The sequence below is a fragment of the Apiospora phragmitis genome, assembly GCF_038363925.1.
Source record: "Apiospora phragmitis strain CBS 135458 chromosome Unknown utg000004l:1.0-3135199.0:1.0-3139288.0, whole genome shotgun sequence".
NCBI lineage: Eukaryota > Fungi > Ascomycota > Sordariomycetes > Amphisphaeriales > Apiosporaceae > Apiospora > Apiospora phragmitis.
In genome coordinates, this window is record NW_027117402.1 from 2187013 (window position 1) to 2203080 (window position 16068).

General features: G+C 52.4%; 5 protein-coding genes across 5 annotated transcripts; 1 reads left to right on the forward strand and 4 right to left on the reverse strand.

Annotated features, from left to right (window-relative positions):
• Window positions 1-204: 204 nt before the first annotated feature.
• On the reverse strand, window positions 205-873 carry PG994_003817 (carbonic anhydrase; the record flags this gene model as incomplete). The annotated part of the gene is made up of 1 exon (XM_066855226.1): window positions 205-873. One exon carries the CDS (start codon window positions 871-873, stop codon window positions 205-207), a length of 669 nt encoding a protein of 222 aa, XP_066719504.1.
• Window positions 874-1444: 571 nt separating this feature from the next.
• Window positions 1445-1981, reverse strand: PG994_003818 (uncharacterized protein; the record flags this gene model as incomplete). The annotated part of the gene is made up of 1 exon (XM_066855227.1): window positions 1445-1981. The coding sequence occupies one exon, from the start codon at window positions 1979-1981 to the stop codon at window positions 1445-1447; it is 537 nt and encodes a 178-aa protein (XP_066719505.1).
• Window positions 1982-2017: 36 nt separating this feature from the next.
• Window positions 2018-2518, reverse strand: PG994_003819 (uncharacterized protein; the record flags this gene model as incomplete). The annotated part of the gene is made up of 1 exon (XM_066855228.1): window positions 2018-2518. One exon carries the CDS (start codon window positions 2516-2518, stop codon window positions 2018-2020), a length of 501 nt encoding a protein of 166 aa, XP_066719506.1.
• A 1840-nt stretch (window positions 2519-4358) lies between these two features.
• PG994_003820 (uncharacterized protein) lies at window positions 4359-4583 on the forward strand (the record flags this gene model as incomplete). The annotated part of the gene is made up of 1 exon (XM_066855229.1): window positions 4359-4583. One exon carries the CDS (start codon window positions 4359-4361, stop codon window positions 4581-4583), a length of 225 nt encoding a protein of 74 aa, XP_066719507.1.
• Window positions 4584-5538: 955 nt separating this feature from the next.
• Window positions 5539-6769, reverse strand: PG994_003821 (uncharacterized protein; the record flags this gene model as incomplete). The annotated part of the gene is made up of 2 exons (XM_066855230.1): window positions 5539-6038; window positions 6319-6769. 2 exons carry the CDS (start codon window positions 6767-6769, stop codon window positions 5539-5541), a joined length of 951 nt encoding a protein of 316 aa, XP_066719508.1.
• Window positions 6770-16068: the final 9299 nt, after the last annotated feature.

Below are 16068 nucleotides of genomic sequence, written 5' to 3' on the forward strand. Positions count from 1 at the left end.
TGTTCATAACCTTTTCCGACCTTAAGACCACTACCACCGCGATAACATCCCATTTCATCCCATAGCGCCCACCATGACTAGAACTAGGCAAGCTAGTTAAGACATGAAACGTAGGGAGGTCCCCACACAAAACAAACCGATCCCTCTTTTTCTTTACTTCCTTCTCTTCGCAAAACCATGATAAATGAAGTTCCAATCCCTAGATCAGTCCGTTAGGTTGTAGATCTTCTGGATCTTGGCGAGCATGGACTCGAAGTCGACGTTGAGGTCCTTGAGCAGGCCGTCGTGGAAGCCGAAGACCCAGCCGTGCACGATGGGGTAGGCGTTCTTCTTGTACGACTCCTGGACCGCGGCCATCTTGACGACGTTGCGGCACTGCTCGACGACGTTGAGCTCGACGAGCCGGTTGTACTGCTCCTTCTCGTCCTTGATGGCGTCGAGCTCCTCCTCGTGCAGCCGATAGACGTCGCGGATGTTACGCAGCCAGGGGTTGAGGATCCCCAGGTCCTTGGGGGTCATGGCGGCCTTGACGCCGCCGCAGCCGTAGTGGCCGCACACGACGATGTGCTTGACGTGCAGGTGGCGCACGGCATAGTCCAGCACGGCCATGACGTTCAGGTCGTTGTTGGGCACCAGGTTCGCGATGTTGCGGTGCACGAAGGCCTCGCCGGGGGCCAGGCCGGCGATCTGTTCGGCCGGGATGCGCGAGTCGCTGCACCCGATCCACAGGTAGTCGGGCGTCTGGCCCTCGGACAGCTTGGCGAAGTAGCCCGGGTCCCGCTGCTCCTGCGCCGTGGCCCATGCCCGGTTGTGGTCAAAGACCCGGTCGTGGTCCTGCTTCAGGTAGTGCGGGATTGCCTTGTCGTCGGCCATCTTGCGCCAGGCACTGTCCTTGTGCGATGAGGATGGGGATGATGATGAGTCTTTGTTATTGGAGGAAGAAGAGGAAGAGCAGTAGCGCGGGGTGAATGTAGCAGCAGCGCTAGTAAGACGTGAAGCTTTGGTGAGTATTGTGGGCCTGATGATGATGTGGGAGGTAGTGAGATGGTGTCTTGTGGTTGAGAGCAGGGAGTTGCTGAACCGTATCGAGGACATTGGCGGGAACCAAGGAGAAGCGACAGGAATCGTACGACTTAACAACCGTAAGCGAAGAGGTTAGCTCCTTCTGAAGAGGATGGGTAAAACCCCTCTTGATCGTCAGCGGGCGCTATTAGTTATTCAATCACACTTCCCCGTCGCCGGACCCGGCAAGATAAGGTTTGCAGGATCTGGCTTGGCGTGGCTCAGCTTAGCCTTCAGCTCCAGCTGCCCGCCAGCTGGCAGGGCTCAACGTCAGTCTTACCTCCTCCGTATCATCCGGAATGTAACGAATCACCGGATATTACTGGTTGCATTGAGGAGGCGATTTCTTTGCTATGTCGGGACATTTCAAATTACATGGGTTTCATTTAATAGTATGGATTGTTCCAATGGACTTGAGGGCAGTCTGCTCTTCGGTGACTTGATGGGGAAAAAGGATCCAGGCACCATGCTGATATGATATGGCATGATCACATGTCCCATTGCTCCTCCTTTTATCCTCCGATCTGGCAAACTCAAACCGCGCGTTCTGCCCAAAGGCGTTGTTAATACTAGACATCGAGGCCATCGCCATCTTGAGCACGCCCGCAGCGTCCTCCCCGAAGAGCGGCACCTGGCTCTGGCCGAAGGCCTTCTTGCCCATATAATCAACAGAACAGACGTGCTCCAGCAGCCGGAGCCGCGGGTGGGACGTCTCGACCTCGTGCGCATCGTCAGCACCCCACTTCCACTTGGCGCCGCTGGCCTTGAGCAGCTCGTCGTGGTCGGTATATTTCACGTACAGGCTCGAGACCGTGTCCAACAGGATCTCGCCGCCCTCGCCGCCGAAGTACTCGACCAGCTCGCGCACGAGGGACCGCACCCGTGCCGGCGCCAGGTACATGAGCAGGCCCTCGGCCATGACGAGCGTGGGGCGGTCCGCGGGGACGTTGTGCAGTCAGCAGCCCGCGGCGGCCGCGACGTCGTCGAGCGTAGTGCGCAGGCGGTAGTCGCCCGCGGGCGCCTGCGGGATCAGCCGCCGCCGCAAGTCCACGACCAGGGGCCGGTCTAGGTCGATCCAGGGCACGGCGGGGCCCTGCTTCACCCGGTGGGCCCGGCAGTCGAGGCCGCAGCCGAGGTAGAGCACGGTGACGGGCTCGTGCTTGTGCTTCTGCAGGAAGTCCCGGCACCACCGGTCGAACGTCATGGTTCGGTTCACGACCCAGCGGATCGCTCGGTCATTGTCCCCGGCCTGGAACGTCGACCGGCTGAGGTCCACGTCGCACGGATCGATCAGGCGCGAGGCGTAGGGGTCGCCCAGGACCGGGTTCGGGCTCTCAGCATCCCGGCCTTTTGGCAGAAGAGTACAGAACAGAGTCTCTTCGACGCCCTTCAGTCTGATCTTGTCCTTGGGCCGCTCGCCCAAGCCCGTAGACTGGCTGTCCGATGAGATGGGCATCGCTGGCTAATGCAGTGTAGTATTCAGCGGAGGTTGGTAGTGAAGAAAGAGCAGAAAGACTTGGGGAACATGAAATCGAGATGAGCCTGAGCAAAGAAACTCCACAGTTCATGTAGGTGATGTGGCGACGGAATCCTACTGTAAATGCAGCTGTTATCCAAAAGGGGACCGTTTGCCGAAAATGGAGACCAGAAAGGTTGATTGCCTGCCGCCATGCGGCACGGCGCGCCATCCTTGTTCGTCTAAGGATGGCAACATGTGGGCCGACCGGTGTACGACATCATATCCGGCGCAATATTGGCATTGCAATGTTATAGAGGAACCAGTTTGATATATAAGTATGTGACTCTGGTGGAATATCACTACTAACCAAGATTTACTAGCCGAATGTGAGTCTATCGAAAAGTGCTATATGCTCTGGCTGGTAACAGACTGTACTGCTATATTCAAATCAAAATGACATTTCAAAACAATGACAACAACGGTATTGACAGGAAAGCATTAAATACCATGCCCCAGTCATATCAATAACCCCTGTCCATGGATTATAAAAAGTACAAATACAGAGTGTAAACTTGGCATCGTATATTACGTAGTATCACTATATAACACATCGTTAACTACTCGCATCACGCAAGTCAAGTCTCTTTCCAACCTGGAACATTTATCCTAGGGTTTATTGGTCTAATTGTTTAGCCATCTGGTACTACAAAGACTGTGCCTGCCGAGTCCGATGGTATGCAGAAATGGGGGAGCCCACGATGGGCTACGAGTCGACTCTCAGTCAAAACAAAACCAGGCAACTCGAATATCGTGTCATCGATAATACCTGCCTCCCATTTCAGTCCCGTATATGTTCTGTCCTTTGGTTCAGACCTCGCTAGGCTTTGAGAATTAAGCAAAGAACTTGTAAAACCAAGACTACTTTATTTGTTGTTCGTTTGCGAATTAGATGACGAGGTGCTTTCGTTTGTTCCTGCCAGCTGCAGTGCGTGAATTCTTTTTAACCCCTTTCGGAATCCCCTTACTTGCAAGTCAAAATCACCATGCTGACAGTCACCCGGTGAGGCAATATTAACCAGAGAAGGGGGAAAAGGATACACAAGCTCATTTTGGATTAGCAAGCAACTCTCGGTAATTACATCTAAGATCCCGAGCCAACACAGCCTATAGTCGACGGGATGTGAGGCATAGCAGTTCTCACTTCAATACTATCGACCGAAACTCTTCTCATATCTTACAACATCGCCTGCTAGAACCCTTTTTCAGCACTTCTTCGCCGAACATCGCCGACTGAAATCGGTTCTGAGCTCTTCTTCCTCCATCGCCGACGTAAATTCACCTTCCGCAGATCATGGCAGCTGTTACCCCATGTCGCCGATATATATGCCTTTTTAGCAGTACTAAAAATCACTCCGTCTGAGAACCAAGGAAGCCAAGCAGCACCCACCCACTCACCACTCTGTACCATCCCGGTAGCACGAACCCGGCCACTCCCCCTCTGTGAAGTAAAGAACAAACATCCTCTCCAGGAAACCGCCAAAAATCCAAGACATCAATTTTCTGAAAGGTGAGCATTGATATTCATTGTTCTATGGTACCTCTACGCAAGTCATCATCATGATAATGCGCCGAGATTCACCAATCGCTACACGCATGCCTTCTGACAAAAGACATGAAAGAAGCAGACGGCACAGTGTTTCCTCATACGAAGGCATTTCTCATCGAGACATACAAAACTTCACTCACGCAACTACGCACGGCATCAGCCACCCTCGTCGACATGAAGAAAAAACCACCCTCTGATAACAAATAGTTCACATCGACCAAGTCCATCACCATGGTTAACGTCAGCGAGCGGAAGAAGAAGAAGGGCCACAAGAGAGAAACCCACGCCAAGACCATGGCCGGCATACCATATGGCCAGTACCTGTTCAATGAGAAGATGGCCATGTTGTTCAACGGCGACATGGAGAAGGCTGCCGAGCAGCAGAAGGCTGAGCTCGGCGTCAGCAAGACCGGCGAGGAGAACGAGAGTAAGGAGGAGAAGAAGGAGCAGAAGTAGGGGGCAATGGTTCACTGGCGGACTCGCAAGGGTGATCCGTGCGGCAGCAACGAGCGTGATATCAGACGGAAGGTGGCATCGATCTTTCTTCCGTCTGATCTTCTGGTCCCTTCTGTATTTCTGTCAACTTGGACATGGAAGCAATCTTGAGTAGCTTCACATAGTTCAGGTCGCGAACAGAGCTGAGATAACCACTGCCTTCTTCCTCTTGCTGTTGCCAATAGGCCCCTTGACCACCCGAGTAGCAGTGATAATGCAACAACCCACGGGACTCGGCCCGCTGCTGATGTGAATATCACCAACTTAAGGATACCAAAGCATAGACAAGGCTTGGGGGACGCGTGCGGGTTTGTATGTAAACCATATGGTGTCTGTCTTCGGAACGTTCCTCGTTCTGTAAGGCATGTAAGTGCAATGCTCTGGACTACCCCTCCCCCTCCCCTTCACAAGAATCGATTTTCATCCTCCTGGAGAGCTGTCATTAACTGAGGTAAGTCATCAGTCAGAGCCTAGGTACGTTAAGTTTCGAAATCCATCCACATCAGTCAGTAGGCGTACCATGGCATCACAAAACCTTGAATGCTCACCCAGCCACCAAACTACCCGCCCCGAAAAGCAAAGCAGTCACTGTCAGTGTTTCCATATGAATCAAAATAATGTATCCCTCCATTGACCGGGCCGGTGTAGCCTAGCGGTAGTATTCTTAGATATATGCTTAAATGCAAGAGGGTTCAACTCCCTCTGCGGTCACTTCTCGAACCCCTTCGTGGTAACTGTATTTCTTTTTTAATACCATCTTCTCACCTTCGCCCACCCTATATATACGTCATATACGAAGGAAATATATACTTTATTCCAATCCAATGACCGCTCATCCACCTAGCAAGTGCACGCAAGTCATATGACCCGTCAGACATGCATACGTAGGCCTAGTCAGCCACCTTCCGAAAGAGTTCTAGAGGTCAAGCTTGAACTCATGCGGCGGCACGCCCTCCACACCGACATCGACCCGGAACAGCCCCCCGCTGTAATCGACCTCCGTCTCCGACCCCGCGCCCTCCTCCATCCCCGCCGTCGTAATGAAGAGCTCCGTGCCGACGAACTCGACGCAGGTGATGTTCTGCGTCGGCAGCTTCACCTCACCGATCACTATACCCGTCTTACCGGACACCTTGAGCACGTGCGACTCGCCGTAGACGGCGGTCCAGAGGTTGCCCTCGACGTCGACGCGGTGGCCGTGGGGGGCGCCGGACCCGTCGTGCTTGTAAAAGACGCGCTCGCGGGCGATGGGCGTCTGGGACGACGCGGCGTAGTCGTAGGCGTGGATCACGCCGGCCGACGAGTGTGTGACGTACATGGTCTGGCCGTCGGGCGACCATGACACGCTGTTGGGGATCGTCATGCCCTCCTTGAGCACCACCGAGTCTTGCCGGCCGGTGAACATGTGGACGGAGCCTGTGGGGGGCGCGCGTAGAGATGTTAGCTGACGAAGTCTACCTTACCCGTATAGAGGGATAGTTGAACCGTCGCTGCCAGTTCATCCTTGGCTTCCTCTCCCTTCTCATCATTTTCATCGCAGAGGGGTGTCTGTCGGATAGTGTTGGTCGCTTCCTCGACACATCCACCCCTACTGCTCAATTGAGTGGTGCGCCATTCCATCTCATTCGCATCTCATTCCGCCAGATTGCAGCGGATACGAGATAGAGTAAAATAAATCGAAGTGAAGTCAACTCACCTTCAGACTGGAACGGCCCCAACTCGAAATCCGTCATCGTCCCCAGCCAAAACCGCCCATGCGGATCGACCGCCCCATCATTCCCGCGGAGCCGGAAGTTGTCCTTCATCTTGTGGAACTTGGAAACGTACTCATAGGCGTCCTTGCTCCCGCCGGCGGCCTTCTTGCGGTCCAGGACCGCGATACCGAACTTGGCGCCGATGAGGATCTTGTCCCGGGGGTCGACGCCGGCGATGTCGGCCGTCACCGAGATGGGGGTGTCGAGCTGCAGCGTGACGAGCGAGTCGGGGCCCTTCGCCAGGTCTACCGTGTGCAGCCGCTTCGAGATGATGTCGACGAAGCGCAGCGTGTTGGTGGCCCGCTCGTAGTAGGGGCCCTCGCCTAGCTTGCAGTGGAGCTTCAGGTAGGGCTCCTTTACCTCCCAGGTCTGGATATCGGATGAGGTAGTCATCTTTGCTTTGTTTAATCAGTTTTGTTTGTGTTTTGTCTCACTTAAGTTGTTGGTGCTGAAAGAAGTGGCTTGACGGCGATCTGCTATGATTGGTGAGTGATGGGGAAGCACCTAACGTCGATTACGTAGCCGAAGCCCTGGTGGAGTTGACTCTAGCTTTCCGACTGCCCGCGGAGCGATGCGGAGAGACGGCGTCGGGGCTTGGTCTTTAAAACTTTTAATCAGGTAGGTTTTCTGCATGTAATCGGCCTCTCTTACGTTCACGAAGAGTTGAGGAGCAGGTTCTCACATAACGAGCGACAATGTTTAGATATCCATGGCCAGTGCACATAGATAGATAACACATAAACTCGTATATTTGTTGCAATTCACTCGCTTGATGGCGGAATGCGGCCCTCAACCCCGCTGCATTTGTGGGTTGATGATTCTCCATCCGCCTATTTACGAGCCGGGCCGGTCGGCTCAAAAGCGATATCATCCCTAGAACCGCCATGTCGGTTGCGACGAAAGAGCTACGGAGGTTGGGAGATCAGAACACAGTATGTACGTAGCTACATGTAAGGAGCCCTTCAGGTCGGGGAGGTAGAGCCATCTCGAGAAACCTCATGATGCATTTCGTACTGGGAGAATGTCAGCTGGCGATGCAGATACAGAATAAACTTTCGACTTGGACGGATGAAGTTTCGGGACTCAGAGTCAAGTATCGGCAAAGGGCATCCGCGAGATTGAAGTTTATCTTGTCAAATCTTGTGTAGCGGAACAAAGCCGACTGCGTCGCCTCCCATCATTGGGCGCTTCTCAGGTTCCCACCGAAAACCACGTGGTAAGACAGGCTCATAGGCCTCGTACCGTCCGTCAACGAGACATCGTGAGTTGGGTGGTGTGGATGGATGGCGCAAGCAAAGATACGATAGGTCAGTTTCGGCTGGCCGACCTGGTTCCTGGAGAACCCAAGGAGAATCAACTGTTTAGGACGTGAGACATGGTTATTCCCGAAGGAATCTAGTCAAGGCTGGGCCCGACCCGAGGAGAAAAGGAGACGGCGATTTGCTTCTTGATGGATGGGCGGGAAGATGTGTGCTTCCTTTTGGCTGTCTGCGCAACACATCATGATTGCATCGCGCGCATAGGTGGCTGCATATCAGAAACACTGGCGAGTCTCCCCGGGATGCACGAGGAGAGGTCTCGCTTTTGGCTGCGCGGCTGTAAGGTGTGTGGTGTGTCCAACCTGCATACATACGCCGACTTACATACCTGCTTCTGCCATACATGCGTGATGCTAATGCGGGTGTGCTATGTGCCATTCGTCGTCTCATGGGACTTTCATGAGGGGCATACACATGACCGGCCGCCTATGCACGCCCGCATGATGATCTAGGTGCGTTTGAGAAAGGCAAACATTGCCGCCATCCAGACCGATGAGAGTGCGACGTATCGCACATCTGCATTGTAGATTGATTGCCCGAGATCGAACTACAGGTACATATTCGACGGGAATACTGATCCGGCTAATCAGCAGGAGCTTCCGGGATGACAGAACAAATCTTGACCATCAGACGTCAGGCCTCGGAAATGAGGTCGCCGATGGCAGATGGGATGGGCCAAAGAATTGCTCATAATAATTTCCAGTAGATGAAGAGAGAGAAAAAAGGTTGTGTAATCACCGATCACGACCGGGTATCACTCTGGGTGGCTCATCATCGTTAGCGCGGGGGGAAAGTGGGAAGCGAGGAACAAACATGTTTGACGGTGGCAGTAGCAGTGGCTTCGGTGAATATCCCCTCCAATGATTCTAGTGAGCTTCTCGGCTGCTTCTATTGTGTAGCATCGGCTCAGGGTGGATCTTGCAGGAGCAAGCAACGTGATCAAGGAGAGATGGAATGGATGGTACCGTACACCTGGCCCGGCGCCATTGGAGAACGAACGAAGCCCGAAGCCCTAACCTAGAGACGAGACGAGACGTTGATGAACAGCGGCGCCCTAAAAATAGTCGGTAGGCGAGCTATCGTCGACGTCGCACTGCTTTTTGCTTGCTCGGCGCTCGGATGCCATTTCCGGTGCAGTAGTGCAGTAGTGCAGTAGTGCAGTAGTGCATTAGTGCAAGTTCGGTTCTTTTTGAATGTTTGCTTGTTTTATCTCCTCATTCCAAATCTGAGAAACAAGGCCATGCCATCCGACTGGTGGTTACGGAGTGGAAGGTAACAAACACATAAATTACATGAAGTGGTAATCAATGTATTGAAAGTAGCCCTGTTTCATGACTTACAGTACTGTCAATTCTACCTTCCTGGGCTCGCTCAGGCAGTGAGTGATAATCCGGGGGAGGGCTGGAACACGAAGGCAGATCCATGTACATGTTAGTTTCCCAATACGTTAAGTAAACTGCATCTCATCAAATTAGTCGCAGATGTGCCCCCATCATCCATGCTTAATAATTGCATGGCCTGGCAGATCACGCACTTCTTTCTAATCAAATAATAAGTTACATGTACACGAGCATCCCTGAAAGTTTGTTAATTGACGGATACCGTTTCGGACTTTAGATGAAGTATCGATAGGCCATATTTCAGTAGGGAGTACATCGACGTCCCATTTGAAACATAAAAATATCGAGGAAATACCACCGTAAAATCATGCCAGCTGTTATACGTTTCAGCAGATTGAGGCATAAAATCAGGTACCTGTACCAGGACTCTCACACAAGGGTATGAATTAAACAAATTTCAGGGGGTAGGGTTTACTCCGTACTGGCCAGTCGCTCTCTTGACATGAGCAATGGAAATTTAACGTGTGAGACATTTAGTAAAAAACAGTTATCCCCTGAGCACGTTTTCGAACATGTTACAGTAGGTATTGTTCAAATGACCCGTTCCCCAAACTTCCGCTTCTCTCCCACCGGCGGCGCGGCTACTAGCAGAGAGGCAGTTGGCAGGAAGGATGGCGCCAGAGTTGATGACATGATCTTCTGCAGGTTGCACCAATCCGAACGGCACGTATTAGTTTCAGGAGAAATCAACCCTAACCTCAGGCAACTAGAGGGACGGCCCGGCTTTAAGAAAGCAGTTTAGGGTTTGGTTCTCGTGCACATTTACACTACAGTAGTTCATCAGGCGGCGTGATTAGAGGACTTCTTGATTGCCATAACAGCGGTATATGACATGACCGCGGCCAGAGGTTTGTTTGTTGCTGCTGTCATTTCAGTGCTATCATCTGGGGTATGATATTGTCTGCTAACTTCTGCGTTGCTACAGTATGTACTTACTCCGTTACAGCGGTGACCAGCCCAGGCCCAAAGCTCACCTGAGTTCGGTGACGGTGACCTTGACCTTGTCGGCAAGTTCCTAGGTCAGAAACCTTGTTCGTTGCGGTGAACCTAGCAGAAGAACCTGGGAACGAAGCCTTCGCGCGCATCCCATGGAGAACAAATCCATGGCCGGCTAGCGAAACATAGCCTCGTCGAATTCTCACCGTCAATGATCGCTGGTAGGGTAGAGCACACCTGCAGCAAGTGGGTATCAAGATGAACATGGTACATGCATCTACCGGTCAAATCCCCTGGGCACTCGCCAATCACTTGCGCCATTAGCTCTAGCCTAACCCCGGTCGCCTCTGGATGGGACTGGTACTGTTGCTCGGCCGAGGCTGAGACTATCGTCGAGCGTTATATGCAGCAAGCAAGAGGAATAATCCAACTATCATGTCGCGTCCTCTGTAAGGCCTCAAGTGTCTAGAACGGTTTCACCGCTTCTTCAGTTCTCATGGCCGGAGTCCGACATCGACGATCCGGCCACTTGTTCTCTTTGATATCAAAAATCGAAGGCAGTGTTATTACTCCGTACTGTTACATTAGATAGGTAAAGAGGTTCGCATGTAGAGAGGGACATGGTACATACCAATATACGCCAAATTAAACGCCCGCAAGCGTCATCTAGCGTAACCGGGTCACGAAGGCACCAGAGAACAAGATCCAGAGATAGTACGATGTTGCTCAAATGGCGTGGCATTGCAGCCCGCCACGGTCGTCAATGTGACCTAGCTTTTAATTAGCTTTGATCACATTTTCTGCTCCGGCTCGGACTGTCCAAAAACCAAGCCAGCCATGCTGCGAGGGCGTTGGTGAATGCTACGCGTGTTAGGGAGAGGACGCCAGCCTTTTTGCCTGTCCTGGAAATGGGCTGTTCAGAACAACGTGGGTGTCGGCGGTGGTCATGGCTGCTGCAGACAGAAGCAATTACATAACTAACCTTAGGCAGGTAGGTGCTTCGTAGGGCAGGGCGGGCGATATGACGTATAGCTTTTGCAACCGAGCAAGCCGGGCTTGCGCTTTGAGACAGCCCCAGTTGACGACGGGTTGAATCGTCTCGCCTTGTCTCGCCTTAGGGATTGTCTCATGCTTGCATGTAAGTCAGTACCTAAGCTGCCATTATTGCGGTATGGCGTCTGTGCCTGAGCCTGATAAGACCGACCTCGGGCCACTTCAGGCCGAAGGATTGGTGCTCAAACTTTGCGCCATAGGAGATTGCGACGCTATATGCCGACATCGAAATCCAACCTCCAAGATGATTGCCTACCCCAAATGCATGCCTATCGTCATTTGCGGATCTCCTCCTCAACCACTTTCGGTTACCCTTGAAGGATGTAGAAAGCCCAATAGGTGCGATAGTGCATGCAAATGCAGTCCCCGCGGATGGAACTCCGATGCCGACAACAGCTCTACAACGCGAGAATCGAATGGATTGGTTGCACGTTGCTCTGCGTGTCAACATATGAGCTGTTGGCAGGTTCGTTAGTGATAGAAAACTGTAACATGTCGTATGTATGCAAGTCGGAGCTGCTGACGACATCCATCACGGCATAGCACAGCCTCACTCGTCACATCTGCACGATGCCTGTCAGAGTTTAGAGCCCTGGGGCGTCCAATATGCTGGGATGGGGATTGTTTTCTTCCTTTCTTCTTCTTCTTCTCGACTGGGATGATCGTTAAGAAAAATCTTCGCAATAATATAAGAGTCCTTGCGCTAAAAGCCAGAGTGATGAATACGGTAAGGGAGACGCCAGACGGCAATTTCGCGTGGAGAATTGGGTGGTCGCATAGAGGGCCGCATACGGGCAGGACTGTGCTTGTATGTTTATCGAGGGGTTCTTTGTTCCCTCTCTCCTCATGGTCTGTGACTAAAAAAAAATCTGGCAGCAATCCCTTGGTCCTTGCAGACGTGCAGCAGCTTCCCGCACATATGTACGTGCACATGAGATATGCAGGCTATCCTGCCGCGACCTACCGGGGGGATCCCTGGCGCTTTCCGGGATAGGTTACTTACATAAAATAGAGTATATCAAATATGTGCAAGGTGATAGCGCGTGAATAACCGCGGGTGAGCTTACTTACATAAACTACATAAATGTGTACGCCAGGATATGGAGTTAGGCAATATCGTATCTGCGCATCTCATGTTGTCCAATGGTACCCTATGTCGACGGTGTCTGCATCATTGCGGCGGGTAGAACCAGTGCGCAGAAATTCCCCAACGAGTCAATCTACTATAGGGACAGTGTGTATTTGGTATTCTAGGTTACCCTGCCCGATCAGGTGAGATTGAATCTACATTAGGGAGCTCCAGTTGATAATGGGAACTTCGGGAATGGATACATGTAGGTTTGGCGGCCCCCCTTCTTGCGTTTCCCCACCCATTCACCGACATGCTGGAAGAAGTCGGTGATCGGGGGAGCGGCATGGATTGGATAGCTGCAGTGAGGATGGGGGGGCCTTCAATGCATCCATCAGATCAGCAGTGACAGCAATAGCATGACTTTCGCATTTAATTTGCTCGTCGGGTGGGTAGAGGCTGTGTTTGCCAGCAGAATCTTCCAATGCTTGCCAGCAATGTTCTCGAAGATGGGGATGATATTGCTGATTGCGTTTTGGGCTGGAATGTGGAATGGGGATGCACATCATCGCAAGCTGTGAGACAGGGCACCCCGGCAGCGAGATGTGCACCACCTACATTATAGTGCTTACATGGGTAGGGCGTGCCAGAGTTCTGGGATCAGCTCAGCAGATGTTCCCACCCGACCGCTCGGGACACTTTTGGATGAAGGCCAGGTGCCAGGCGCCTATCAAGCCCAATTTTAGAGTGCCTTCAACACCTATTGTCTGGTGTTCCAAGTCAACCGAAGCTCGCGAGAGCCCTACGAATTGGCTGCAGTTCCTTATTCCTTATTACGCACATTGGACGCAATCAATCCCGGGATTACGGCTGGTCGCTCTGCTAATTGCTTGTTGCAGGGGATCTCCGGAACGCATCTCGTTTCGTTGACAGCCACCAGACAGGGAACCAAGATGAACTGGCTCGCCACTTGTTACTTCCCAGGCCACGACACGACACCCGCCTTGCTGACCAGTCATTTATGAGAGAGGCTGCACCGGACCACGTCAAGACCACACCCCTCACACCTCCTTTGCCATTTCATCATTTCATGTCCAATCTAAGTGGGATGAAAGGGTACCTGCGAGTTGGTGGTTGGCTTGGGACGGGGAGAGGAGTGACGTCGAAACATGGGAGAGCCTTTAGTGACGCTGTTCCGCTTCCCCGGCACCGCTGAGCAGAAACGGTTTTTTTCTCCCAACTCGCTCCCCTGGAAAGGCGCTAACCTTTTGGTTGCTTTGGTTAGACCCAGGCACAAGTCCATGGCGCAATAGCATTCTGGAGGGTTCATTGAATGTTATCATCGGTACCTCTCCACCCAAGCGTAGCCGGCCACACGTTTTTAACTGCCCGGGCCCCATCAATCCACATGTTTCCGACTACTGTATCCCAATAAACCTTAGCTGACATCGCGGAGATGGCTTCTCGCTGTTTTTATTGAGTCAAGTGACCCAGTGTTGTAGCGATGCAGCTCCAGCGAAGGGACCACAAGACTGGTGCCCATTAGGTCCACGTTGTCAAGTGAAGGGAAAAATGGGATGCAGGTGCAGTAGGTGCAGCAGGTGCAGCAGGTGCAGCTGCGGTGCTTGTGCTTACATATGTACTGTACTGAAGTATGTACTGCAGCCCATGTAGGATTCTGCGCCGTGCATGAGCTAGCCTGCCTTTTTTGACTTTGGAGCCCAATTGCCCACTGATCTCCCCCCATTGATCACACCTCTCTGGACCTACATCCATCCTACATGCCTGCAATCGACGTACACATGCATGTACCGACCATTTACCAACCACGGAAGTGGGTTTTTGAAGATGTGACCAGAAGCGGTAAGGAGCTTCTTCCTGCGTAGCCGCCCAACGGTGTGTGTTGGATGCGCGGGCCACGGCTCGAATCAGTACAAGGTGACCAAGGGATATGTGCGGTGAAGTCGGGTTCGGCATCTACCATCATCCTTATTATCTTCAATATATTGACACTCCAGGTGGGTTCCCAGCGTTGAACGCCAAGGTACTGCTGACCTGTACGAGTAGGAAATCCCTTGAGGTGACAGGTTGTTTCTTGCGCCTCCCTTCCTTTGCCGCAGAAGCGCGCGTTGAAACAATCTGTCGACGGGAAGCCCTTTGATGCAGCCTGCTGAGCCGCTTTTCTCGCATGGAAATCCCTTCTTCGCCTGCCGCTTTCTGCCATCGACAGTGAGAGCCAAGGTCAATTCGACGGTTACGGAGGATCACCATATGCCTCAAAAAAGCCCCCCTCCCAAGAGACTCTGCCTCCGGCACACGGAAGTCCCTTCCGCTCCCACTTCATACATGTAGCACTGTCACTTTCACTAGTGGACTTTTTTACTTCCATGATCAATGCACTTCTGTCATCGTCACCGGCAGAACTCTGCTGTACGGGCTGCGCTTGTCGAGGTCAAAGCTGTGAGATCTACATACATATGTCGGTGGCCACTGTAGGGCGGACACCTAGGGTCTAGGTCGACAGTGCCAGAGTGGCGGTCTTCGACACGAATGATGACAGGACTCGGGTTAACTTGCGCATACTGTACGGACAACAACAACCTGTCCCGCCGACGTAAGCAATGATACTGACACGTTGTTGGATGAATCCGACTGGCGAGTGCCACAATGCGAGTGATGGGTGTTCCCCCATAGCATTGCAACGAGTGATTGGCTCTCCTTGCTCTCTGCAAACACATACATAACTAGCTGAGCAGAATCGAGGCGTGAAACTCGCGAGGCACGTCATCGGTTCATATGGGATAACCATGTCCTGTCCACGTTCAGATTGGACATCTGCAAGAGTATTCACAGCAAGATGCCGTATTCGAGTACATGGCTACTTGGAGGAAGAAAGAAGCAAAGAAGACGACGGACGTTCAAGCCCTGCCAACGTCCGAGCATCGATACAAGCAGCTTTACAGGGGGCCCCTGAAGCTTGATGCACCCCGGCCTCGGTCTCAATAAGCTAGTGTTGCTCGTTTCTTCTTGCCTCTCCATTATAGCCCCCCCATGCAAGCTCCACCCAGTTTCTGGAACAAGTTTAGGAAATCGATGGGAAAGAAAGGGACCGCGGGCAACTGGATGCTGATTCCCACGACGTGCTTGCTTGCTAGTAGTAGCTTAGCTACAGGAGCTAGCCAGTCGACGACCCCTTCCCTGCCAAGGACCATAATCAATACTGTAATAAGAAATACCCCGAGAGGAGAACGCGGGCTCGCTTCTGCCCGTCATGGAATCCGGCAAGCCAAGTGGAAGGTATCCCGAACACGCACCAGCACGCCCTCTTACTGGAAAGCAATCTTTCCCTTTTACTGAAATCTGCAAAACGTATTAGTGGAAATTTGGATCTCGCAGACTCGTGTCGAATCGCATAAACCATACCCAGCTTTTTCATCTTATTGCTTCAACTCTCTAGCCGTTGGTCCCTTTCTCGACTATCTTGCTTACCTCCAAGGCGTTGGGGCTGAGGGCATTACCCACGCCGTCGCCAATCTTGGGCTACACACAGTTCAACTTTGTTGTTAGACACCCCCGGGTTATCCTGCCCAGGGCGGGCTGATCTCGTAGTGTGCTAAGGTGCTCGGTAGCCATTCAATGCGCCCAGGGTGCTCATCACGGCTATCACTGGTCCGCTTTCCTGCATCTAATTCCACAGGTCACAACGAAAACTAGGCTTTCCTGGAAGCAGTTACTACCCCGGTTGGGCACTCTTTCATAAGGCACGCACCTCTGGCGACCTTGGTTGCTTAGGAGCTGCTATCTATCTCCGTCCGACCAGACAGACCAGACCAGCCATTGCATTTCACTTCACATCCCAAAGAGATACCGCCCCTCCCCATTCGACTACACACTTCTTTGTCATCATCGGTAATA